Source organism: Choristoneura fumiferana, chromosome 17, assembly GCF_025370935.1.
Source record: "Choristoneura fumiferana chromosome 17, NRCan_CFum_1, whole genome shotgun sequence".
NCBI lineage: Eukaryota > Metazoa > Arthropoda > Insecta > Lepidoptera > Tortricidae > Choristoneura > Choristoneura fumiferana.
In genome coordinates, this window is record NC_133488.1 from 18,379,180 (window position 1) to 18,404,771 (window position 25,592).

General features: G+C 38.2%; 2 protein-coding genes across 2 annotated transcripts in view; one reads left to right on the forward strand and one right to left on the reverse strand.

The window, feature by feature from the left end:
- Positions 1–3,361: 3,361 nt before the first annotated feature.
- Positions 3,362–5,253, reverse strand: Ppcdc (phosphopantothenoylcysteine decarboxylase). Its single transcript, XM_074100872.1, has 3 exons — positions 5,048–5,253; positions 4,719–4,922; positions 3,362–3,912 (listed from the first exon to the last, which is right to left on the reverse strand). Exons 1-3 carry the CDS (start codon positions 5,174–5,176, stop codon positions 3,646–3,648), a joined length of 600 nt encoding a protein of 199 aa, XP_073956973.1. The 5' UTR covers positions 5,177–5,253; the 3' UTR covers positions 3,362–3,645.
- A 507-nt stretch (positions 5,254–5,760) lies between these two features.
- LOC141437468 (GATOR complex protein NPRL2-like) overlaps positions 5,761–25,592 on the forward strand; it is a 76,697-nt gene continuing 56,865 nt past the window's right edge. The window contains exons 1-3 of the mRNA XM_074100871.1: positions 5,761–6,154; positions 10,776–10,932; positions 13,926–14,052. Coding sequence (XP_073956972.1) covers positions 5,955–6,154; positions 10,776–10,932; positions 13,926–14,052 — 484 coding nt within the window. The 5' untranslated portion in view covers positions 5,761–5,954. The remainder of the gene's footprint in view (positions 6,155–10,775; positions 10,933–13,925; positions 14,053–25,592) is intronic.

The window sequence follows — 25,592 nt, forward strand, 5'->3', positions numbered from 1 at the left end:
AACATCGCTCAAAGAACTAAGAACAGGGGTGGCGAACCTATTCTATAATGTACCATTTAGTTTTAACGAACGCAAGTTAGGTATAAATAACAGGTTCTCAAAGTAGTCCAGGCGGACTCCCTGGGAGTCAGCAGGGCTACTACGAAACTCGAAGTTCGTGTCGTGCGGTCCCTCTCGCTCTCGTGTAAGTGGCAGAGGAACCGCACGACACGAACTTCGAGTTTCGTAGTAGCCCTGCAGGCGGGGAGTTCTGCGGAGTCTAGTCAGACGGGGATCCATCGATCCACGTTGGCATGAAAAAAATGCAGCAATTGAAAAATTTAGCAGCAGGGGATCTACCGAAAATGTTTGAAAACAATAAAACTATGAAAGTGGTCTATGAGACACAGTTTGGGAACCTCTGCTGTAGAATAAAGTTTCATTTTCGGTCAAAACTGAAACACAAACCTAAATTCGATTTCGGTTTCACTGTTTTTTTTTGCAAAAGTTAATATAATTTAATACATTTTAATATGGCAGCCCTATTTGCTTATGCTCGAAAACAAAATGCATGTTCAGGGTAATAAAATACGAGTATAACTGTGCATTAATAGTTATTTGTGTCACGAGGGAGCAAAATGGTGTATTTACGGCGAGGGCGTACATTGAATCCAGAATGTAGCGAAGTGTAAAGTAGAATCCTGAGCAACTTTTCACACCGAGCATTAAGAAACTTGAAAAAAAAAAAAAAATATAATTAAAAAACAACTTACATAGAAAATGGTGTGGCTTTACAATTATCAACTTCAAAAAATGACATTTGCAGTAAAACACTTAGAAAAGCCTTGAACAGAAAAGTTGCACTTTGCTCCCTCTCGACAGGGAGGAAAAGTTACTTTTCTGAAGGATAGGTGTGAAAAATATCTTATAGCCTGTAAATTCCTTTTTTTTTACTTGAAACTGCTTCTCTCAAATAACAAAAACTAGAAAACTGAAGCAATTAAAAATATATACTTTCATACATAGTAAACATCATTGAATTTTGCTTAGAAAGGAGATAGGTACTTTTGCTAACAAGGGGAGAAAAGGGTCAAAAACGACTAAAATTCTGCTTAGATAATAAGCTGTGTGTTTTGTATGGGAGCGTGCCAGTAGGCTCTCTACATAGTTCTTGTATCTTTTAAATGATTGCATACCTAAATGAAAATTAAACTGATGTACATACATAGGTAAACTCGATGAAACCGAGTTGCATACCAGGATAGAAACTTTTCGCAACAAGTTTCACGATTCTACGACGGATGTATGGAATGTTCAAATGAAATCGGCAGCGCAAAAGGTCCACCCTACTCGTGATTCAGTTTCTTCGACTATTTAGGTTCAGTTGTTTCATTTAACAATAATAATCATCATCATCCCATCCTATATACGACCCTCTGCTGGGCACAGGCCTCCTCTCAGAACAAGAGGGCTTGGGCCATAGTTCCCACGCGGGCCCAGTGCGGATTGGGAACTTCACACGCACCATTGAATTGCTTCGCAGGTTTGTGCAGGTTTCCTCACGATGTTTTCCTTCACCGCAAAGCTCGTGATAAATTTCAATTGTAATTCCGCACATGAATTTCGAAAAACTCAAGAGGTGCGAGCCGGGGTTTGAACCCACGACCCTCTGTTTGAGAGGCGATAGGTCAAACCACTAGGCCACCACGGCTGACAATAATAGCACGGGACAATTCACACCAATTGACCTATCCCAAAGTAAGCTTAGCAAAGCTTGTGTTATGGGTAGGTACTAAGCAACGGACAATGGTTCATAAAATTGTCTCACCGGAAGACCAGCTCCAGGTGTTTCATTTTTTAACCCCCGACGCAAAAAGAGGGGTGTTATAAGTTTGACCGCTATGTGTCTGTCTGTCTATGGCACCGTAGCTCTTAAACCGGTGGACCGATTTGTATGAGTTTTTTTTTATTTAAAAGCAGGTTTTCTAGCGATGGTTCTCAGACATGTTTTATCAAAATCTGTTTAGCCGTTTTTGAGATATTGAACTTTAAAGGGAGAAAGTCAGGGGTTTCAAACTTTTTATTGGTTAGGTTATTTACCCATTATTTGTGTCTTGAATAAACTTTTTCATTTCATTTCTTTACATAATCGTAAATTCGGTGATTTGTGACGTGTCTGAATTATTTTTACGTACTGCCATTTGTTCGCCATCCCTGAATTGGAACAAATATCTACGAAGTTAAACCATATCTAATTAGCATTTGTTTACTCAGCCGACAGTTGTATTGGAATATCTGTTTTAGTTGTAGCTAAATACCTGAATTCTTTGCTAGATTCCAACCGCGGTTTAGCTCTCGTTGCAGAACTTACCTATTCTGCGGGGATTCCGGACAAAGCGTCCCGGGCCTGTTATTGGGAGGGCGTTTTTGATTCAGTCCACAGAGGACATTTTGATTCAGTCGCCGTCAAGTCGCCATTAACAATAACAATAGAGTCGTGCTCACATATTTTTGATCTAATTTTTTTTAATTTTTTTTTCCTAGCCTATTTTTGTGTCCCACTGCTGAGCAAAGGCCTCTCCTCTCTTGCTCCACTCCTGCCTACCAAAGGCGAGCTCCCGCCATCCCACATTATAGGCATCTAAGTCGTCCCTCCATCTCCTTTACGGTCTGCCATTACGGTATCCGTCACTAGGGACCCATTCTGTAACAATTTTGGCCCAACGTTCTGGGTTCATTCGACAGATATGTCCAGCCCAGTCCCACTTCAACTTGGCCGTCTTAATCTTAAACCGTTAATCGTTTTAATCTTATACTTAGTCTTAAATCCCATAACGTCGATGACACTGCAATACCACCGCGTAAACAACAATGGCTAATGGCTAATGCCGCGTACCAACAATAACTTCTTTTTTTTTAAATTAAAATATCTTTGTGTTTATATTGTACCTACTAGCCACGAAATCTCAATTTGCCACTTTTTGTCGGTTACACAGCTTTGCAGTATCATTGACGATGTGTGTGAGCCTAATGGACACCAGACTAGTGCGCGTCGGGACTAGCCGACTGTAATAAATAGGCGCCGATACAAAGAAGTACGCCTTTTTTAATACCGACTTCAAAGAAAGAAGGTTATCAATTCCGTTGTATTTTTTTTTTATTAGCACACTGTTCTCATATAAAGTGATTTGACAAAGTCACGCGTCCAAGTGTGCTTCCACTTTGGGGACAGTTTGAAGTTATGAACCCATACCATAGCAGAAGCATGGAGTCCTGAAAAAAAGAAAAATTCATGACCCCACATTGAGGGCATCTGGAGAGGGAAGGTGCTAGACATTACGCTTTTCTCAAGCACACAAATTCGCTAAAGAACACAAAAGAGAACAATACATAACAAGCATTTTATTTGCACCCATAACTTCAATCATTCAATAATACTTTTTACATAAGTAGTAAACATAAAAATACATACTAATAATTATAGCCTAAACTTAAGGACCTGTCCTATGGAATATTTATACAATAACAATTCACCCATAGAAACAAAACAATGTCTGTTGTGTAACTATCAATTTACAATTGGCTATTTGCATGAGTTTCTAATCTCAAAAAAACTTTTTCACATAATCTTTCTCATTAATAGAACATCACATCTTATTTTTCATATCATTTCTGAATTCTCTCATCAAATATCAACTTTATTTGCTCCACAATAGTGTCTACTTCGGCCATAGCACCTATTCCAGTGTCACCGCACATCAACGTCTTACTTATGGGAGGTATTTCCTTGTGCCCCCATTCTGTTAGTACCTTGATTTGTTTGGAAGTAATGGGGTGCTCCCACATGCGAGTGTTCATAGCCGGGCAGAAGAGTAAAGGCTTCGCTGAGTCCCATGCTCGAGTTGTGCAGGTTAGTAGGTTGTCACAAATACCCTGGAGAAAATATGAAAATTAAAATTAAAACCTTGCTATGCAAACTCATGTCTCATGTGCAAGATAGCTGTGTGAAGAGTAAAATAGATAGACCATAAGAAAATTATTATTTCAGCATTGTCTCGTGTGTATGTCTCTATGTCGACATTGGCAAAATAAAAAATTAATACGGAATCAAGCTATAAATAAACTGAGAAAAATTACATCAAAACTGAACCCTGATGTTGCCAGTTAGTTGAAATTTCCTCAGTTTCAACACTCTCTTGTTGCAAATAATTCTCTATCATGAAAGTCCAACTAGCCTTGTAGTTGAGCCCAGTTTAGACCTTTTTTAGAGTTCCATACCTAAGTCAGCAAAAAAGGCTCATTTACAAGATCACTGTGTTGTCTTGTTCCTCAGCATGGAGGTATCAAGCAGAATTTAAATTTCAAATACAAAGTAGTGAAACAATAAAACTCGTTGCAATCAAAATAATAGTCATTAAAAAAAGGTGTTTCTATACAAGTTATTGCGGTTTTTTTTTATTTAATGCTGGCCAATAATTTCTTGCACCTAATGGGAAGTGCAGATAAGGTTATCAGTTATCATTGAGCTCACAAGTTTTAAGTAGTCAATCAAGAGCCACAATGTAATGAAACTTTAAACATATAAGTACTTATCACCTATATAGGTAGTCACTCACGATTACCAATAACTTACTTACTGATAAAAACAATGAGTTAAATTAAAATAAAGGTACACTTGTGTCCTGCTATGATGCAAAATAAAAATGTTGTCATGTATTTTAAAGTAAGCATGTAAATACCTGAGCCATTTTAGCAAGTGAGTTAGCATCTAGCGGTGCTATCACCATCATATCAGCCCATTTACCAAGTTCTATATGGATGACAGGGTCACCTCTTTGTTTCCAACCCTGCCATTCTGAATTGTCGTCGTACAAAGGCACGCTGGATGGCAATTCGGACGCGATGAAGAAGTGTTTAGCATGTTCTGTTACAATAATGCGAATCTGTTGACAAATTAATAAAATTATTTCATCACTGCTATGACAGCATACTTGTTTACAAAAATGATAGTAGTATATTGTGCACAGACTACTCAGAGATGATATTGTGATACTGATATGGGCATAACCTCAAATTTATACCGCTCGTTATTATCGTTTGTTTCCAATATCTTCTTAATCAGAATTGGTATTTTTAATGCAGCTACACTGCCAGTCGCCGCTACGAGTACTTTGAATATTTTTTCTTTTTTCTCCATACTATGAACAACAAAATCTCAAGACAGTAAAAAAAATGTAAACAATTTTGTTTGTTTTGACAGCATATATTTTTCTAGCTTATCCGCCCGCCCGCAGACTCCGCAGAGTAAAGGGATGCAGATTATACAGCTCACAGACTGCAAAAATATTAATTGTGCTCAATAACATAAATAGATTCCTATTTAACATAAATTTTAAGATTATGCTATGTCATAGTAATAATCATATTTTTTAAGAATAGTTCAGTAGATTTAGTACTCAGTAGTTTATATAGTTGTATGGCATAGATTCCTTTGTCTTTCTCCAACAGAAAAAAAAATAGCTTAAGAAAAGATTGTTCTCATTTCAGTCAGCCTCAGTCCTATTAGTGCCTAATTATTATTTAAGAATCTGATTCTGCTTTCTGCTATGACGTTTATTACACAGCGGATTCCAAATTTTTAATGAAATATAAATAATAAAAGCTTGTAATGAAACAGATATTATTGATCATAGGCAACATTAATTCCTTGCTCTACAATATAAAAAAAAACCTTGCTGTCAAATTGTGTAATCAAAATAAACGTCAGTTCAGTCAGTTTTTGTCAGTCGATTATGCAGTGCGTGTGAGAGGTGTTCTGTGTTTTGCGCAAGAACAAAGTACTTTTTATTTACGCTCCGAAATCGTATTAATGTCGTCCGAATGTCTGTAATTTCATCCAATGTATTAATAATGAAGTCTCCGATGGTGTAATGTGTTTACTGTGGAGTGTCAAAATTTAATTTTAGTTGTTTACGATGGATGCAAACTCTAAATACTACGAGGGCTGCGGGCAGGAAGGGCCTATTCGTTGCATATTTCTGTGTGAATTCCACCCGACTGCCGGGCCCAAGATAACGTGCCAAGTGCCAGAGAACTATATTTCGAAAGATATTTTCGATACGGTCAGCCACTACATCATTCCAAAAGTGCAGTTGCAGAGATGCACTTTGACAGTGTAAGTTGAATGAACCTTAACCCTTTACAGGCTGGCCGCGTTCGCTTCCTATTTGCATCATAATTCAAAATTTAAACTTTTAAAATCGTACGCGTGAAAAATAACTGGCTCTGTTAAAACTTGAAATCAAAGAGATCATATTTATATTTAGGTCAGTTGTGGTTGCAAGTGCCACTTGCTCTTGCTCTTTCTACTGGTGTTTGTTTTCAATAGTCCAAGTAACTGGATATTCTAGTTCTAATCAACTTAATAGTCAATAAGTTTCATATTAGTCTTATCTTATTGGATTATGCATGGTTGACTTCACAAAGATATTTCTTATTCTCCTGTGTGTGTAGTTTATAGTTTTTATAAGAATTTAACTAGGTAGGTAGCCAAGGTGGTTATATTTATAAATTTATAAATACCTACTAACTTTATAATGTACTTAATTTATCTAGATAGACTAGATATTAAATATAGGTACTTAGTAACAAAATAGTACCCCCTTCTTCTTAAAAGCCGTGGTGGCATAGTGGTTTGACTTATCGCCTCTCAAGCTGAGGGTCGTGGGTTCAAACCCCGGCTCGCACCTCTGAGTTTTTCCAAATTCATGTGCGGAATTACATTTGAAATTTACCACGAGCTTTGCAGTGAAGGAAAACATCGTGAGGAAACCTGCACAAACCTGCGAAGCAATTCAATGGTGTGTGTGAAGTTCCCAATCCGCACTGGGCCCGCGTGGGAACTATGGCCCAAGCCCTCTTGTTCTAAGAGGAGGCCTGTGCCCAGCAGTGGGACGTATATAGGCTGGGATGATGTTTTACAGCAGTAAAGTAGAAAATTTAGTAAAATGTGAACATAGTCAAAAATAATTTACACTGATTCCAAATGTGGCTGCAATTGAGTTGTCAAATTGTGAAACCAGTCCCGCATCCAATGGGTTAAGTTGCCATGATTGTTTAAGTTTTAAATTAAATGTTTTTTTTTTTAGTAAGTAGGTAGTTAGATGTTTATTGGTACTTAAATAGGTTTTCAGTTAATACCTAACCTGTATTTTAATAATTTTATGTCCTTAATTACTTATTGCAAGTAAAACGATAAGATACAATTTTTTACATTTTCTTAGCTAATCTGACACATACACATTAAATTTTATCATCAGATTTAACACAGTCAAAATCAAATATGTTGTTTATAAAATTCTGATACTTGAACTTGAAGCCTGTTGATTATAAAGTTATAGAATAATTTCCCAATGGCGCCACTCTTAAGCCCGCAAACTAAGGCCGTATTGTCTAAAGGCGCGGCCACATGCAAGTCGCTCGCCGCTCGTTGCCAGCGTCAAATCTGGTCACGTGACATATAGCGATAAAGAATTATTTTTCGTAGGATAAAGCTGATAATGTTAAGCTTTTATCGCTGGAAAAAAAACTTAAATTTCTGCAAAAACACTTTTTTTTATTCACTCCAATTTATTTTATTTGTACCACTGACACAACTGCTACTAAATGAGATTAAGAAATCATCTTCCAAGACCAAGATCATTCCTACAAGCAGCCATCTTGACGGTGCTGCTCGACGCGGCGACTTGACGCTACTTTTTTTGAGTCGCGGGAAATTCAAAATCACATTCAAAATGGGGTCACGTGACCAGATTTATCGCTGCAAACGATCGACGAGCGACTGCATGTGCGCCCGCAATCGATTTCACCATCTCTTTCTACCTTCATTTTATACCATGTGACAGAAAGAAGTGCAGGGCCTGATATACCCACAGGTTAATAAGGCTAGAGCCTAGGGCGCAAGGACCAAGGCGGCGGCTGGCGCGAAGCTGAGCTGAGATTTACTTACAACTTGAAAATACGTGCGTTTGACACACAGATGAGAATGCGATAGGTTTTTTATTTATTTATTTTTATTCGACTGGATGGCAAACGAGCAAGTGGGTCTCCTGATGGTAAGAGATTACCACCGCCCATAGACACCTGCAACACCAGGGGGATTGCAGATGCGTTGCCAACTTAGAGGCCTAAGATGGGATAGCTCAAGTGCCAGTAATTTCACCGGCTGTCTTACTCTCCACGCCGCAACACAACAGTGCAAGCACTGCTATTGTAGTGTAGTGTAGTGTAGGTAGTGGGATAGGTGGATTGAGTGAGGAAAAGAGAGGTCATTAGATCAGTGAGCCACGCCACAGCAGGTGAGCTTCAGGTCGCCACACTGCGGTTTCCTCGCAGCACACGCAGTGAACAGGGCTACTCATGGGCTACTACGAAATTCGAAAATCAAACTTCGTATCGTCGTACCGTCCCTCTCACTCTATGTATTTGCATGGCGGTATATGGACGCCTTCACACAGAACGCGGGCGCGGGTCGGGCGCGGGACGGGTCGTGCGCGGGCCCGCGCCCGTCGCCCGTCACAAAACAGCGCGCGGGCCGAGCGCAGAGTTACCAACTCAAAAATATTTATCCCTAAAGCTTAAGGTAAAAACCCCTAAAACTCGATTTTAGTAGTAGCCATTTTGGCTACGGAACCCTAAAAACCGTATTCATGCGCAGTAGCTAGTTCATTTTGGCGAGAATAAAATCTAAGTATTTTATTTTTTAAATTTATTGGTACTACAGAAAAATCTGATATTTTTTTCCATTGACTAGTATAAGCTTATTCCTGTCGATAAAAAAAATCAGCCACTTTTAAAAATTTCATCCATCGCCCATCATTACATAAATTGGATTTAATTAAGTAAGTAAATAAAGTTTGACCTTGGTGCGCAAGCGCGTTGGTCGTTTTCCACATATATCTCCCGGCACTGTATAATTCTGTGTCGAGTTGACAAAAATGTCGTATCTATTGGTTCTAGAACTGTTTTAATTTGTACTCCAAAAGTCGCCAGTAAACCATTTTTGTCGTCAAAACTTTTTTGCGGTCGCTAAGATTTAAGCAAAAGTCGTCACTTCTAGGGACTAACCCCCTTATTCATAAAAAAACCTTAATTGAGGTTTGATCGCAATGTTACTTAGCAGACTGATTAATTTGTTAGACGGTTGTCAAGAAAGTTTCATACGCTTGCTAGCAGTCTGCTAGTTGTTGAGCTGCTGATAGACGGATTAGACGCTTATGTTGGGCAATCTTGACAAATCAAAGACAAAAATGGCCTCATCGATAATTAAAAAAAAAAAATTGACAGCAGTGACAGCAAATTAGCAGGAAAAAAAAGCGAGATGTTGGTTCCCCGCCATTTTCCGATCCGCATGTTTATGTTTAAGTGCAAAAAGCTAATTATGTTTATCATCCAATTTTATTTTTTTTCATATTTATTGTTAGTAAAGTAGTAAGTAGCAGTAATTTTAGAGGATTTTTAAATACAAATTCCTGAAAATAAATACCCTGTTTTTTTTTTTTAATCTTTGCGTAACTTCACCCTTCACTAAAAATATCTTCGGTATGGTTTTTGCTCTTGTCAAAGTCAGCTGTTCAAACTTGTGGCCGGCCAATTTTGTGACTTAGCAGGGAGAAAAGGAGGGTCTACAGTCCTCTAACTTTAGCAGAGCCTTGATCGACTGATTAGCGCTAACAGACGTTTATGAATCACGTTTTTTAGGATCGGGCTTTCAAGAGCCTTCAAGGAGGCTCTAACTTTTTATGAATAAAGGCTGTAGTCACTAACTGGCAACATTGATAGGCCGCTGCGGGCCGTCCGCGGGTCCGACCCGCTCTCTGTGTGAATACAACGAACCGCGCGGCTCACGCGGCGGGCACGATCCGACCCGCGCACGCTTTCTGTGTGTGTTGCCCTTAATCGTCAGCGAGACGGCAAGATACGAAGGTCAAATTTTGCACTTCGTAGTATAGGATAGGGCCAGCAGGGCTACTCCGAAACTCGAAACTCGAAGTTCGTGTCGTGCGGTCCCTCTCGCTCTCGTATTAAATAGTATAAGTGTCAGAGGGACCGCACGACACGAACTTCGAGTTTCGAGTTTCGGAGTAGCCCTGCTGGGCCTGAGAAAACGCTCGCAGTAGCGCGGGCCGCCCCGCTGCTCGCTGGGGCGTCCAGTTCGCGGCCCAAGGAAGCGCCAAATACCATATTGTATTTTTTTTGGTTACAAATGACGGGGGAGTGCTAAGCGTGGGCGCCGAAATTCACTCTTATCCTGGTTGGAAAATTTGTTGATCTTGTAAGTTAGGCTGTTGCGCGGGGCCCCTGCACGCGCCAGTCCCTGGGCGATTACCCTGTTAGCCACCCCCTTAAGCCGCCTTTAGATATATGGCTTATCTATATTGTAGTATAGGTGTTACTTTCCGGAGGTACTACAGATTATTTTATTTATATCTCGTTATTATATGTATTACCTCTTTATTCTGCTTCCAAACTGTTGTGCTGCGCTGGCAGTGGCAATAAATACAGCCTGCTGTAAATGTGGCGGTGTCCGTTATTACGCAAAAGTACAAGATAAGGGATGATAAAGGATTGAGCGACGCGCGGGGTAGGGCGCACGTGGCAAGCGTAAGCGCTGATTGGCGGGCATAACTGTCACTTGCGCAAAAAATAACGGTTAACGCACTTTACGTGACGCGGGCTTAAATTTTTATAAAAATGCGATTTTAATGACACTGCTGACAAGTTCTCCCTTTCCACAGGACCCTGCTGGGCTCCAAGATCCTTGGTTTTCCGGTGCGCATCGATAACAAGAAGTATGCGCGGAACGCTTTCTACTTCAACCTGTGCTTCGTCTGCGATGCCTGGGCGAGGACGGTGCACCTCGAGCCTCTCGTTAAAAAACTTACCGAGTACCTTGTAAGTCTAATTTAATAGTATAGGCTATAACAGGGTTTCTCAAACTTTCGGCTCCACGTACCCCTGTTCAAGTTTCCAGGTGACAGCGAACCCCTTAACTAATTAAATCCCCCCTCCCCTAACCTCCCAAAAAAAACAATAAAATTGACTGTTGAACGACAAAATCAGTCGCACGCTCGCCACCATGTGTGCCGCGCGTGCCTGCCAGTCATCACGCCACCATTACGTAAATCTTGTCGCGATCCCCCTGCCGTCCAATGGCGAACCCCTAGGGGTTCGCGTATCCCAGTTTGCGAAACCCTGGGCTATAATGTATAGAATGTCATTTTTTCACACAGGAATCTACCCAATTCTTTCTATGGTCTGAGGTAACCCTTGGCGTGGGTATCGTCAGGCTCGCGCTAAAAATGTAATAAGTATAGGTACCTACCCGTTATCAAGCGGGCAGTTTGGTGGCTTGGCTACCTACGAGTACATTAGTGATGTGCAATTCAAACTATCCAAGTATCGACGTTGTAGCTATGTAAAATTTATATGAAAACTCAATTAAAAAGAATATTGACATTGCACATCACTAATGTTAGGTAGCCACCAAACTGCCCGCTTGATACCGGGGTCTTAAGAATTTTAAAAAGTCAAATTATTCACTACACGTTCAAATCAGGTTTTATCTTCACGGTTGTATTTGTATGTCAGCGATCCCGTGGCGCACCCATCTGCAGGGCTACTACAAGATCGTATCATACCGTCCCTCTCGCTCTCGTATTAAATAGTTTAAGTGTCAGAGGGACCGCACGACACGAACTTCGAGTTTTCGAGTTTCGTAGTAGCCCTGGACTCGGACTACCAGAGGGAGTGCTAAAGGAGAGAGCCCCCTCAAATCTTCACACTAGGCCTCCCCGGGCCGGGTGGTATACGTATACGTAGTTAGCACGGCGAAAATAAGGGGTCGCACTATTCATATTCCATACTAATGTTATAAATGCGAAAGTGTGTGTGTTTGTATGTTTGTCCGTCTTTCACGTCGAAACGGAAGCGACGGATCGACGTGATTTTTTGGCATGAAGAGTGAATTGGCCATTTTTATCCCAGAAGAATGCACAGTTCCCGAGAGAACAGCGCGCGATAACCGAATTCCACGCGGGCGAAGCCGCGGACAAAAGCTAGTCTACAATATATCATCAGCCGGCTTCATACGAAACCTATGAGGCGGAATTAAGGAATAAACGAGAGAACCTATCGCACATTTAGAACGAAACCGAGACAATTCAAAATGTTCTCATTTTAAAACTCAATCATGGTTTGTTTTATACAAAGTTTATTTTGATAATAAGAATATTTCGAATTGTGTCGGTTACATCCTAAATACAGGTGCGCTATATAGGTGCCGTGTGTGCCATGGTACAACGGAGCAAGCGCCGACATTGATTATATAGTCAAAGAAAGAATACTTAATGCAATCCCAACCAATTAATTTTTTAAACTTAGGTATCACCATTTTTATCAATCATCTATTAAAATTTACCTACTATTAGACAAGTTTGAAATTATGGTGCACTTTTTTAGAACTAAAACCACTTCATAACATAACGCGGTGGAAGAATAGACAATCCTAGCTCGCTAAATAGCTCGTTTTGTAAATAAATAAAGCCTTAATCTTAATCACGAACACCCTGCGTGAAACGCCTATTTCGCATGGCAACACTTCACACAAATTACATAAATAAGTAAAGAATGTAAGCGGTAAAATCTATTGAATAAACTCGCGACCTCAAATTTTCACACAAAATTATGTTTGAGCAGCTGTCTATGACTATTACGCTAAAATAAACCTTAAATAAAACAGTTACAGATTACAATTTCTAAAAATTAAAGCATTCGAATGTATAAACCTGCAGATAGCAGTGCTACACTGTTTAAATACATATTTAAATATTATCATTATCATTGTAAGTTTTTTTTTTTACTTTGTACACCCGAAGAGACCAACGAAGTTTTATGCCGTACTAGAAGTTAAGTTCACACCACACCTAAAGATTTAAGCCTAGGTTGACCATGAGATAACTGGTATTAATAATTTTATTAACATATGCCGCCGGCAGTGGAGCTCGTCTCGTCTCGATTTTACGTAGGATGCATGGTCACTGTAATTGATAGTTTTGCTTGATTATTTAATATGAAATGTGCCAACGACATACCTAACAAGATTTATTAGCTGTTGATCCAATACGCAGTGTCCAAATAGCATTTGAACATTCGTCTACTACGCAGTTCACGAGACAAATCGCAAAAATTTAAAACATTGTACCTACGACACTTCTTGATATCGAGCGAAAATAGTCAAATTAAACTTTTTAACAAAGAGTAAGTATTATAAGAAGTTTTTTAAATTCCCACGCGTTAGGGAATTAGCCTATTTTTTATTATTTCAAGGCCGAGGTTCCCGGTAAAGCTAGTCTAGAAATAAAACTATTTATTTTTATTATATCTGGTAACTTTATTAAACAACCCACCCACAACCACATTACTCCCAAAACAAATACAAATAAATATTTAGCAAAAAAAAAATTACTCAGTAGTCTCAGTACAGTTCTGTTGAGATATTTTATGTTATGATTATGTGCTATTTGACCGTATAAACATGCGAGTATTCTGTTGCTGGACTTGCTCAGTATATTAATACAAAAACATAATATGGAATAAAATGGAGATGCGCATAAAAAAAGAAATTATCGTAGGTTGGGCGCTGGATGGCTCTAGCCTTCGATCGCTGATATTTCTGCGAAGTTTTAGGATGCAAGCGTGCATTGCGACATGAACAAAGAAATGTAGTTTTTAAGAAAATAACTGTACTTACTATAGCCAAATATAGCTTGAGGTAGAAAATTTGAGTACGTCCTAGGTACAGTAAAGTAAGGTGAGAGTAGTTCCTCTACCTAAAATACAAATACATAACATGTTCTCGTCTTACAAAGAATCTCTCCGTTTACCAGTTATCGATGGAGCTGGAGACGGAGTGGCTGTCCAAGCAGTCGACGTCAGGCGAGGCGAGCGCGCTGGGGAGCCTGATGCGGCAAGTCATGCAGGATATAAACAGCCGCCGCATGTGCACCCTCACTGGTAAGCCCCTTCATCATAATTGGAGTCGAGTGGAGACGGAGTGGCTGTCCAATCAGTCGACGTCAGGCGAGGCGAGCGCGCTGGGGAGCGGCAAGTCATGCAGGATATAAACAGCCGCCGCATGTGCACCCTCACTGGTAAGCCCCTCCATCATAATTGGAGTCGGGTGGAGACGGAGTGGCTGTCCAATCAGTCGACGTCAGGCGAGGCGAGCGCGCTGGGGAGCCTGATGCGGCAAGTCATATAAAATAACATATTTATAAACAGCCATCACATGTGCACCCTCACTGGTAAGTTACTCAGTTTAAATTAAAATCATAGTTAAAACACAAACCGTACCAAAAAATTAAAGTCCAGCAACCAGCGTGCTGCTTAGTCTTGTGTTCGGAAAAAAGGGAGGACAAAAGTTTCCAAAAGACAAAACTGTCTCAAAACACAGACATTCATTGCTCCGTAACGCATAATTGCCATAATTAATTTCAGGTAATGCAAAATATTCACAAAAAAAATCTAATTATAAATAAACCCGCGTAGCTCACCCAAAAACTATGAGATTTGACATTTCGGAGACCTCACGCTACACTAGCGCCTCTAGCGGCGAATTCATTCGCGTTACCCCTTATTATAACGGTAATCTGAATCTGAATCAATCTCTGATTAAATTGGTGACTTCATGGCAATGGAGATCTCAAAGCCGCTCTAAAAATATATTATAATATAGAAATGAAATGATGAAATAAAAAGTCTCGTAACATTGTAGGTGGCAAGCAATGATCTGTTAACCAAAATACGTTGCAAATACTTGGATATTTTTGTCAGTCTCAAAATAGGTAAGGACTGTCTGTGCGAGCGTTGTTAATCACACCTTTATAATATAAAATTATAACCTCTCCAATTTCTGAATATTTGGGTCCCAACTCCCAAGTGGTATTAAGCAACGTACGCACTTAAAACTTTTGCGTATCAAACGCGTATAAAAAATCTTGACTTTGATGTGCGTGTAGAATCTACACATTGTAGATAAATATTGCGAAGTTTCGTGAAGTAAACAAGTGATGGTTGTAAATATAATTTAAATAAATGGCGTAACTTTTCTTTCACCGGCTTTATATGATGTTTTGAAAGGATCCCTGGAACTACAAAGATTTATTAAATCTCCTTCGATATTACTCTCGGTAACGGGACACCTAGAAACTACCTTTTGTAATTGAAACAGGAGCTTTTGATCCTCATTCTTGTTAAACGTGAAGACCTACCGAAGCGAGTTTGTTTTCTTAAGAAAGTAATTTGATATTAACGATACATTTCTAAATCGATTGGCGACTAAAAATTCAAACGTTATTGTGTTTTAATGGCTTAACCGGTTACAATAAGAGCTATTATAGCCCAACTCTATTTTAAGCGTTTTACCAAACAAGAATTAACGCTTGGTTCTCATCTCACAGTCATAGCTGTTGCCAAGCGTAGTTAACCAGGTTATATATAGATAATTCAAGGGAAAGTAATCTTTGTCAGCAAGATGATAAGTGTATGTGCGAATGTAATTAGATGGTGGTAATTGAGTGCAACAATAGCGCATAAATGCAACGGTAATGTTCCTTGTTCATGCGTGGTGGAAGTAAGCTGATACAAAAGGTACTCGGCTGCCGAGGCCGTATTGTCTCACGCGTTGACGTTCGCGATCGCATTCAACATCTCTTTCTACCCTCGTTATATGCCGTTTGACAGAAAGAAATGGTGAAAACGTGAATTTATAGTGGTGTTAGACAATAACGCTTCTGTTTTTTATGATCAGTAATCGGACTGATTAGCGTCATTGTTTGCAATAATGTGGACATGACTGCAAAATAATAAAATATTAATCAATAAATCAATTTCTTACTTGAGATTTAATTTTGATTCCTAGTAAATAAATATGTATTACATAAATTACATGTAATGTAGATCTATTAAATGAAAATAAATAAATAAATAAAACTATTAAAAGAAAATAGACGATATTTTTTCCATATTTTCTGTAGTCAGTCTATGCCTATTGCAACGACAACAACTGCTACTTTCATTAACTTTTAACTATGGTCATTATTTTGAAAGCATGTGTAAATTGTTATCCCCAGGAATTCAAATGTTATTTCAAGTAGTTAATTAACCTATTAATTTAAATTGTGGAGTCATGTCCACGGTCTTGCGAACAATTAAGTTATTCCATCCAATCTCTGATAAAACATTAGGTAACCTATCAGTTAAGCTAGAAACACACTGACGGCGGATCCGGAGCGGTGCGGCGCAGCGCGAAGGCAGTACCGGTTGTAATATTCGAGCTAACATAAAAGAGGGCACACATACTGCGCTCCGACTTCTGGCCGGAGGGTGTGATGTTCTGTCGTTTTAGGGTAGCGACGAAGACGACGTTCAAAAATCCCTAACTATTCATAGTTTTTTTAAATATATATTATGTCTTTTTGTTTTGTGTAATTTGAATTTCACAGCGCATTGATGTTTAACTGTAATGCTGTATTTTTTTGTTGAAATAAATAAATAAATAAAATAAAATAGTAATGCGCGGGAAATAAGCGTGGTAAGATATTCTGTGTGCCCTCTTGCATGTTAGCTCGAATATTACAACCGGTACCGCCTCCGCGCCGCGCCGCACCGCTCCGCCTCCGCCGTCATTGTGTTTCTAGCTTAAACGATAATTGTTAACGCGTTTATTATGGCCCTACTAACGACCGCTGTTCAACCACAAGTTGTTAGGTTTGTGTTGTTAGCTAAACGAATGAGCAGAGAATGGTCTGTATTAAAACTTAATATTCAATATATTTTTCACGGAGGCCTTTTTTACTCGACTGCGGCTACAAAAGGAGGGACATGTGTTATTTATTTAGAACAACAATAGTATTTTATCCACATGCAAACAAAAGCTTGTGTATTTTAAGAAACTTTGCCAAGGCCCTTGCTGTTTACAACGACCGACATGAATTAAACAATTTAAATTGAAACAAAAAACTCGTATATCGCGGGACAAGGCTAAAAGAGCAATAATGCTAAAGATACTTGGCAATTCGCGCGTTTGTGATAACCTCGTGTCATTTACATACGGAATAATTCGTTCACCGGGGCCTGTTGCTTTAATTAAAATATGTGAAAAACAGGAAACAACTTTGCTGTGGCGATTATGAACAGCGCCACCAATGATATGCCGTTAGCTAGTTAATTAAATGAATGGCGGCGATTTATGATATGCCTTGAAATTTTACCTAACGTTTACAAACTTTTATTGAACTTGCAATGTAGCTATGTATGTATGTGCGCCGTGCGGGTCAAATCTTGCAACTGAGTTTTGACCCTCTTCCAGTGGGCGGATTGACTTTAAATTTGACATAATTATGTAAACTAAAAAAAAACTGGTGACAGTACATTAATCTGGCAGTGACATCCTGGTAGTCGGGCCCGAATCGTCTCCGCAGGGCGGAACTCCTCAGTGGTTAATAGCATCGTGGCATCGACTTGAAATTTGGTACGGAAATGTAACTATCTGACTGTGCAAGTAGAGTCAGCAAAATGTGCAGTCAGCAAAAAAGCTTGTATTAAGTATGCCATTTTTAACAAAAACTTTATTACCTTGTTTAACTTGTTTACTTTTTTATTTTATTGTTATTTGTGATTATTTGGAATTGTTATCATAATATGCGATTATTTTCATGTTTTGAAATTTATAGCGCATTGGTATCAAGTGTAAAGCTGTAAATTGTCATTGATATTAAACAATAAATACTAAATAAATAAAATGATCTGGCGGATTTTACGATTGGGAGACGACATAAAGTTTACCTAGGTAGATTTGTGTTATCTGGGGGGTATAAAAAAAACTGAGAGCCTACTCTGAAATTCGAAAATCGACGTTTGTATCGTTCCGTCCCTCTGACACTTATACTATTTAATACGAGAGTGAGAGGGATGGTACGATACGAACTTCGGTTTTTGAATTTCGGAGTAGGCCATTAGTTATTAGGGTTCCGAACTTCAAAAACGGAACCCTTATAGGATCACTTTTCGTCCGTCTGTCTGTCTGTCTGTCAAAACCCTTTTTCTCGGGAACGCGTGGAGGTATCAAGCTGAAATTTATATCAAATACTAAGGTCTACTGTCGATTGGAGCTGTGAAACAATCAAACTTCTAAGCCAACGCAATCAAAAGATGCAAATTTACGCAAATTTTCAAAACTCGCAAGGGAATCAAAAACTACAGGGTACTTCCCGTGAACTCAGAATCTTGAAATTTAGTATGAAGGTAGCTATTATAACACAACCAACTAGAAAAGTCTGAAAATCTTCATGTTTTATGTCTGTCTGTAAATATCAATGACCAATATAATCTGACCCCACACTGCGTACATTTTGCTTAAGAGTAGGGATCTGCATACACGGGATGTATTAAATCACTCGGAAAAAGCGAGGAATCGAAGGAATATCTTCAAGCCACGATTCCCGTTTACTTACATACCTATAAATGTGTACGGAACCCTGTGCGCGAGTCCGACTCGCACTTGCCCGGTTTTTTATTTTTTATGAAATGGATGAAAACGAGCGTGCGAGTGATCTAATGGAAAAGATCAACTAGTATTAAAGCAAACCTCTTTCAATAATACCTATGTTATTACAATTAAAGAAACTTTAGAATAAATGTTAAAGCTCAGTACTTGTTTTGCAATAGTATTGTCATTTTAGTTTTATCATACTTTTGTTTTGTTATATTCATTTTCAGGGTGTATCCATATTAATCGTGTCAGTACTTAATAACGAAAAACTTTTTCACGAAAACTTTTTCACGAACGACTTTATCACGAAAAAACTTTATCACGAATGGACTTTATCACGAAAAGACCATATCACGAAAACTATTTCACGAAAACTTTTTCACGAACGACTTTATCACGAAAACTAAATCACGAATAGACTATATCACGAATAGACTTTATCACGAAAAAACTTTATCACGAAAACTATATCACGAATAGACTTTATCACGAATAGACTTTATCACGAAAAATTTTTGAAACTTCTTCACGCTGAAACGGCTAGAGGGATTTGGATGAAATTTGGCAAAAAGTTAGTTTATAATCTCGATTAAAACATAGGATACTTTTTATTCCGATATTCCCACGGGATAGGGATAAAATTTCGAAATAACAACCGCTGGGCTTAGAGCCATGAAATTTAGTATGTAGGTAGCTGGACCTCTGGAATAACACATAGGTTATTTTTCACTCCGATGTTCCCACGGGATAGGGATAATATCTTGAAATAATAACAGCTGGGCTCAAGAAATTTGGTATGAAGGTAGCTGGATGTCTAGAATAACACATACGCTAGTATTTATCCGGACAATCCCACGGGATAGATTTGTAACTAATGGACCCCATACATCTCTGTATTATTATTATTATTTTGTAATTTTTACTTTAATTGAATACTGTAGTTTTTAAGTATTTTGCGGTTTTCACATGTTTCTTGCGGCGCCTTCTTCTTGGCAATGATGGTCTTTCTGAAAGCGCTGCTTGATTTGTACGAGCGAGCGAAGCGAGCGAGCAAGACGGTTCGGAGCAGAAGCGACTCGGATAGGTTAGGTTCAGAAGGATAAGGCGGGAGCGAAGCGGAGCGTAGCTCCCGCCTTAGCCTTCGATGTTAGGTTTTTTTTTATAGCAGCCCGGATAATAAAGGAAATAGATAGATTAGTAACAGAAAAAAGCAATTTTAATCAATAATCGCAATGTAGGTAGGCTTTACAAGTTAACGAGTAAGTCTTCTAATACGTTTTTTCTACTCGTGTAGGTAATTTAATCCGCACATTATAATTTCACAAACAAAATAACGAAGGCGCTTTTTAGAGCTGATTTAAAAGTCTATTGTCTCTGGTACTGGCTACTAATTATGCGCTAATTCACTGAATTTTTAAACTAATTTCAAACTAATTTTAACTCACCTACCTATACAATACAATTACTCTTTATTGTACATCAGAAATAGTAAGCTATACAGAAAACAGATACAATGAGAGAAAAAAGCAATAGGCAGTCTTATCGCTTAAGAGCGGTCTCTTCAAGGCAACCTTATTTCAGAATATTAAAACGCAACAAAAATACACCTACACATACATATATCGTACAATATAATACACGTATAAAATGTATATAGGCGTGAGATAAACAGCCACATATAAATCCATACCTACTAATATTATAAATGTGAAAGTGTGTGTGTTTGTATGTTTGATAATTGAAGATTTTATCCCTATCCCGTGGGAATATCGGGATAAAAAGTAACTTATTCCAGAGGTCCAGCTACCTACATACTAAATTTCAGGGCTCTACGCCCAGCGGTTGTTATTTTGGGATTTTATCCCTGGGTATCCCGTGGGAAAATCGGGTCAAAAAGTTATCTGTGTGTTATTCCAGACGTTCAACTATCCACATACCAAATTTCATGTATCTAAGCCTAGCGGTTGTTATTTCAAAATTTTATCCCTATCCCGTAGGAATATCTTAGTGAAAAATAACCTATGTGTTATTCCAGAGGTCCAGCTTCCTACATACCAAATTTCATGGCTTTAAGCCCAGTGGTTGTTATTTCGAGATTTTATCCTTGGGTATCCCGTGGGAATATCGGGTCAAAAAGTTATCTACGTGTTATTCCAGACGTCTAACTATCTACATACCAAATTTCATGTATCTAAGCCTAGCGGTTGTTATTTTGAAATTTTATCCTTATCCCGTGGGAATATCGGAATAAATAGTATCCTATGTTTTAATCCAGATTATAAACTAACTTTTTGCCAAATTTCATCCAAATCCCTCCAGCCGTTTCAGCGTGAAGAAGTTTCAAACATTTTTCGTGATAAAGTCTATTCGTGGTAAAGTCTTTTCGTGATATAGTCTGTTCGTGATTAAGTTTTCGTGGTAAAGTTTTCTCGTGATATAGTCTGTTCGTGGTAAAGTCTTTTCGTGATATAGTCTGTTCGTGATTTAGTTTTCGTGATAAAGTCTTTAGTGGTAAAGTTTTCGTGAAAAAGTCTTTAGTGGTAAAGTCTATTCGTGATAAAGTTTTTCGTGATAAAGTTTTCGTGATAAAGTCGTTCGTGAAAAAGTTTTTCGTGAAATAATACTAGCGCCCATATTAATATCTACACATGACAGAAATGACACAAGAATGAAAACATGTGACGTATTTACGTATAAGCATCGAGCGCTACCGCAAAGTGCTAATTTTGTCGGTCAATTCAATTCAATACAAACCCAATTTAATTCTAATCTATTCAACTTGTCACCTCGTCTAGAAGGGAGTTAATCGAATTAAGCGCTATAACTGGGTAAAGCTGAAAAACAACGATTGTTAGGAACTTTAATTTTTATCGAGCATGCCAATTTCAAGGTTAAAATTAAGCTTATTTACGGGCTGTTTCACCAAATTTATTCAGTAAATAGGCCGCAATGGGCACTTTTACACGTCATTTTTTTAAACTACCAGCGCTTTCGGAAAGACCATCATTGCCAAGAAGAATGCGCCGCAAGAAACTTGGCAGAAAGTCATTTTTTCATCAAAATATGATTACAAATAAAATACTTAAAAACTATATTATAAAACTAGCTTTTACCCGCGGCTTCGCACGCGTAAACTATTCGGTCTGGTAGTTGCAATTGAAATTTTCGGGATTTTACAAAATTCCCCTGGAAATTTCCAAAATTTATATCGTGGTCTTCATTGAGGTTGTGTTGTGAATAACTGTACAAAATTCAAGACTCTAAATCCAGTGCTAAAATTTCAAAAATTTTCCCTATACAAATTCAAATTCATATCATTTATTCAGTAAATAGGCCGCAATGGGCACTTTTACTCGTCATTTTTTTAAATATCAGCAGTTTCGGAAAGACCATCATTGCCAAGAAGAATGCGCCGCAAGAAGCTCGGCAGAAAGTCATTTTTTCAAAATAAAATAAGTACAAATAAAATACTTAAAAACTACAGTAAGTATACAATTAAAGAAAAAATTACAAAATAATAATGACAATAATACACGGATGTATGGGGTCCCTTAGTTACAAAACTATCCCGTGGAAATATCGGGATAAAAAGAAGCGTATGTGTTATTCCAGACGTCCGGCTACCTACATACCAAATTTCATGCCTCTAAGCCCAGCGGTTGTTATTTCGAGATTTTATCCCTATCCCGTGGGAATATCGGAATAAAAAGTAGCCTATGTGTTATTCCAGAGGTCCAGCTACCTACATACCAAATTTCATGGCTCTAAGCCCAGTGGTTGTTATTTCGAGATTTTATCCCTAGTTATCCCGTGGGAATATCGGGTCAAAAAGTCACTTAAGTGTTATTCCAGATGTCCAGTTACCTACATACCAAATTTCATGACTTTTAAGCCCAGCGGTTATTATTTCGAGATTTTATCCCTATCCCGTGGGAATATCGGAATAAATAGTAGCCTATGTGTTATTCCAGAGGTCCAGCTACATACATACCAAATTTCATGGCTCTAAGCCCAGTGGTTGTTATTTCGAGATTTTATCCCTAGTTATCCCGTAGGAATATCGGGTCAAAAAGTCACTTAAGTGTTATTTCAGATGTTTAGTTACCTATATACCAAATTTCATGACTCTAAGCCCAGCGGTTATTATTTCGAGATTTTATCCCTATCCCGTGGGAATATCGGAATAAATAGTAGCCTATGTGTTATTTCAGAGGTTCAGCTACCTACACACTAAATTTCATGGCACTAAGCCCAGCGGTTATTTCAAGATTTTATCTCTAGGTATCCCGTAGGAATATCGAGTCAAAAAGTTGCCTATGTGTTATTTCAGACATCCAACTACCTACATACCAAATTTCATGACTCTAAACCCAGCGGTTGTTATTTCGAGATGTTATCCCTATCCCGTGGGAATATCGGAATAAAAAGTAGCCTATGTGTTATTCCAGAGGTCCAGCTACCTACATACTAAATTTCATGGCTCAAAGCCCAGCGGTTGTTGTTTTAAGATTTTATCCCTAGGTATCCCGTGGGAATATCGGGTCAAAAAGTCACCTATGTTTTATTCCAGACGTCCAACTACCTAAATACCAAATTTCATGACTCTAAGCCTAGCGGTTGTTATTTCGAGATTTTATCCCTATCCCGTGGGAATATCGGGATAAAAAGTATTCTATGTTTTAATCCAGGTTATAAACTAACTTTCCGCCAAATTTCATCCAAATCCGTCCAGCCGTTTAAGCGTGAAAAAGTAACAAACATACTCACTCACTCACAAACTTTCACATTTATAATATTAGTAGGATTAAAGAAAAAAAAATACAAAAAATAATAATACAGGAAATACAGGGATGTATGGGGTCCCTTAGTTACAATACTAAACACTAACTATATCTAAACTATATCTACGTTCAGTGGAAGTGTAGAATGCTTCCACCGTCATACATTTTAAAATAATAATAACAATAATTTAGTTCTGAAATATACATTTCAGGTCAAGTAACCATTAAGCTTTTGGATTTCGAAGGCAAGTTCACGTCTGCCGCCCCCAAAGTTAGCTCACATCCATTGATTAGTGTTAACTGGCGGTTAGGTATGATGCCGTCTCTATTTGTTTTGTTCGAATAGACGGAGACGCCATCACATTTAACCGTCAGTCAACACTAATCAATGGATGGTGAAACAGCCCCTTATTCTACAAATTATACGTAAACTTCACGAATATCATGCAATATGGCATATTAGGCAAAGCTCTGCGCAGGGGGCGACACTAGCGCAAACCGCTTTGGGCTTAAAACAACTAAATCTCATAATATTTTATTCACTAATACCCCTAATTTTTAAATTACCATGGGCTCATAATACTTAAAATGTCAAATTGTCTCTTGTGTTAAAATTAACGAAATTCATCATGACTTTGACTTAAAATGTCATATTCTCTAAATACCTAAAGATTGAAAATGCACAATTCATTCAAATGCCGAATGACAGAAATGACAAAATATTAAAACAACTCAAACCGAAGTGGGTGTCTTAATTTTTTTTCACGGGAGGTGTTCGAGAAATTTGATGTTGATTATTAACGTACCAATTTAGGTATTTTAACTTTTGGTTGTTTAAAGCATATGTTGTTTTGCCATGAAAGTGATTTTGGAGTTTAGGTAAGTATTATTAGACTATGGTATTTTGAAATTCAGCCATATTAAGATTCCGGTGTTATAAGATAACAAAATTAGGCATTCTGCAATTTAGGTATTTTGAGACCAAGAAGTTTTGAGATCTGGGAATATTGATAAAAAGGTAAAATGCAATTTAGAAGTTATAAGCCCAAAGCCGCAAACCATGACACGTCAGCTCTCTTTAGATTTTGTCGCCATGACAGATCATGTCCAAAGAGTATTAGTCGGTATAGAAATCATAATATTTACTAGTAACAAAATAATATGATATTTACTTACATCGATATTAACGATAGAGCTTTATTTCTGAAAATTTAATAATAATAATATGATATTATGGCATTTAAGATACTCAAAAAACTGTTTACGGTTTTGTGCTATAGTGCTACACTGACGGCAAAAAATTGCAGTAAAATTCCCTATGATATGAAGCTTCAGTTCGTGCCGTACATTTTCATTCTTACATTTTGTCATGCATCATCATGACCTAGGCATTTTATATCGAAAATACAAACTGAAATATAGATGCACAGAAAAACCAGAAAAATAAGACCAGCGCTGGGAATCGAACCCAGGTCCTCGGCATTCCGTGCTGTGTGCTATACCGCTACACCACCGCTGGACAACGATACAGACACGAATTTCTCCTATGCATCTCATATCTCAGCTTGTGTTGTTTCTTATTTAGCCACTTAACAAGCTGAGATATAAGATGCATAGGAGAAATTCGTGTCTGTAAAATCCATAAAATCATACTTTTAATAAGTGACTCAGGAGACGTTGCCATGGCAACCCAGCTACACTTAAAAGAAGATTGACCCATTTATCACATTGCATTGTCTAGTAGGTAATTGTCATTATGAATATTGCTACGTGATCGTTGGCAATTTCAATGACGCATGCGTAATACTTTTTCGTTTTTAAATAATCTAAGATTTTAACAAAATCTTAGCAAACTAACTGCTGATTGAAAGAGTTCAATATCTCAAAAACGGCTAAACCAAAAAACCTGCTTTTAAATAAAAAAAACTCATTAAAATCGGTAAAACCGTTTAAGAGCTACGGTGTCACAGACAGAGACACAGACGCACATCGTGACACACAGACACGCATAGCGGTCAAACATTATAACACCCCTCTTTTTGCGTCGGGGGTTAAAAATACGGTCAAGTGAGGAGAGTCGGACGCGCATCGAGGGTTCCCTATCCGTAGATAGGGAACCCAGTGCTTAAGTCCTTTTAAATAATTTATTGAATACATTTCTAGTCTTTTGACACTTGTACCTATCATGCATATACACAAAGAAAATGACGGCTGTAAGTAAT

Coding starts and splice junctions, on each gene's coding strand:
- Ppcdc (XM_074100872.1), bottom strand. CDS start 5,176: ATGGAGAAAAAAGAAAAAATATTCAAAGTACTCGTAGCGGCGACTGGC. Junction 4,923..5,047: donor ACGAGCGGTATAAATTTGAG/GTTATGCCCATA, acceptor ATTTGTCAACAG/ATTCGCATTATTGTAACAGA. Junction 3,913..4,718: donor CACTTGCTAAAATGGCTCAG/GTATTTACATGC, acceptor TATTTTCTCCAG/GGTATTTGTGACAACCTACT.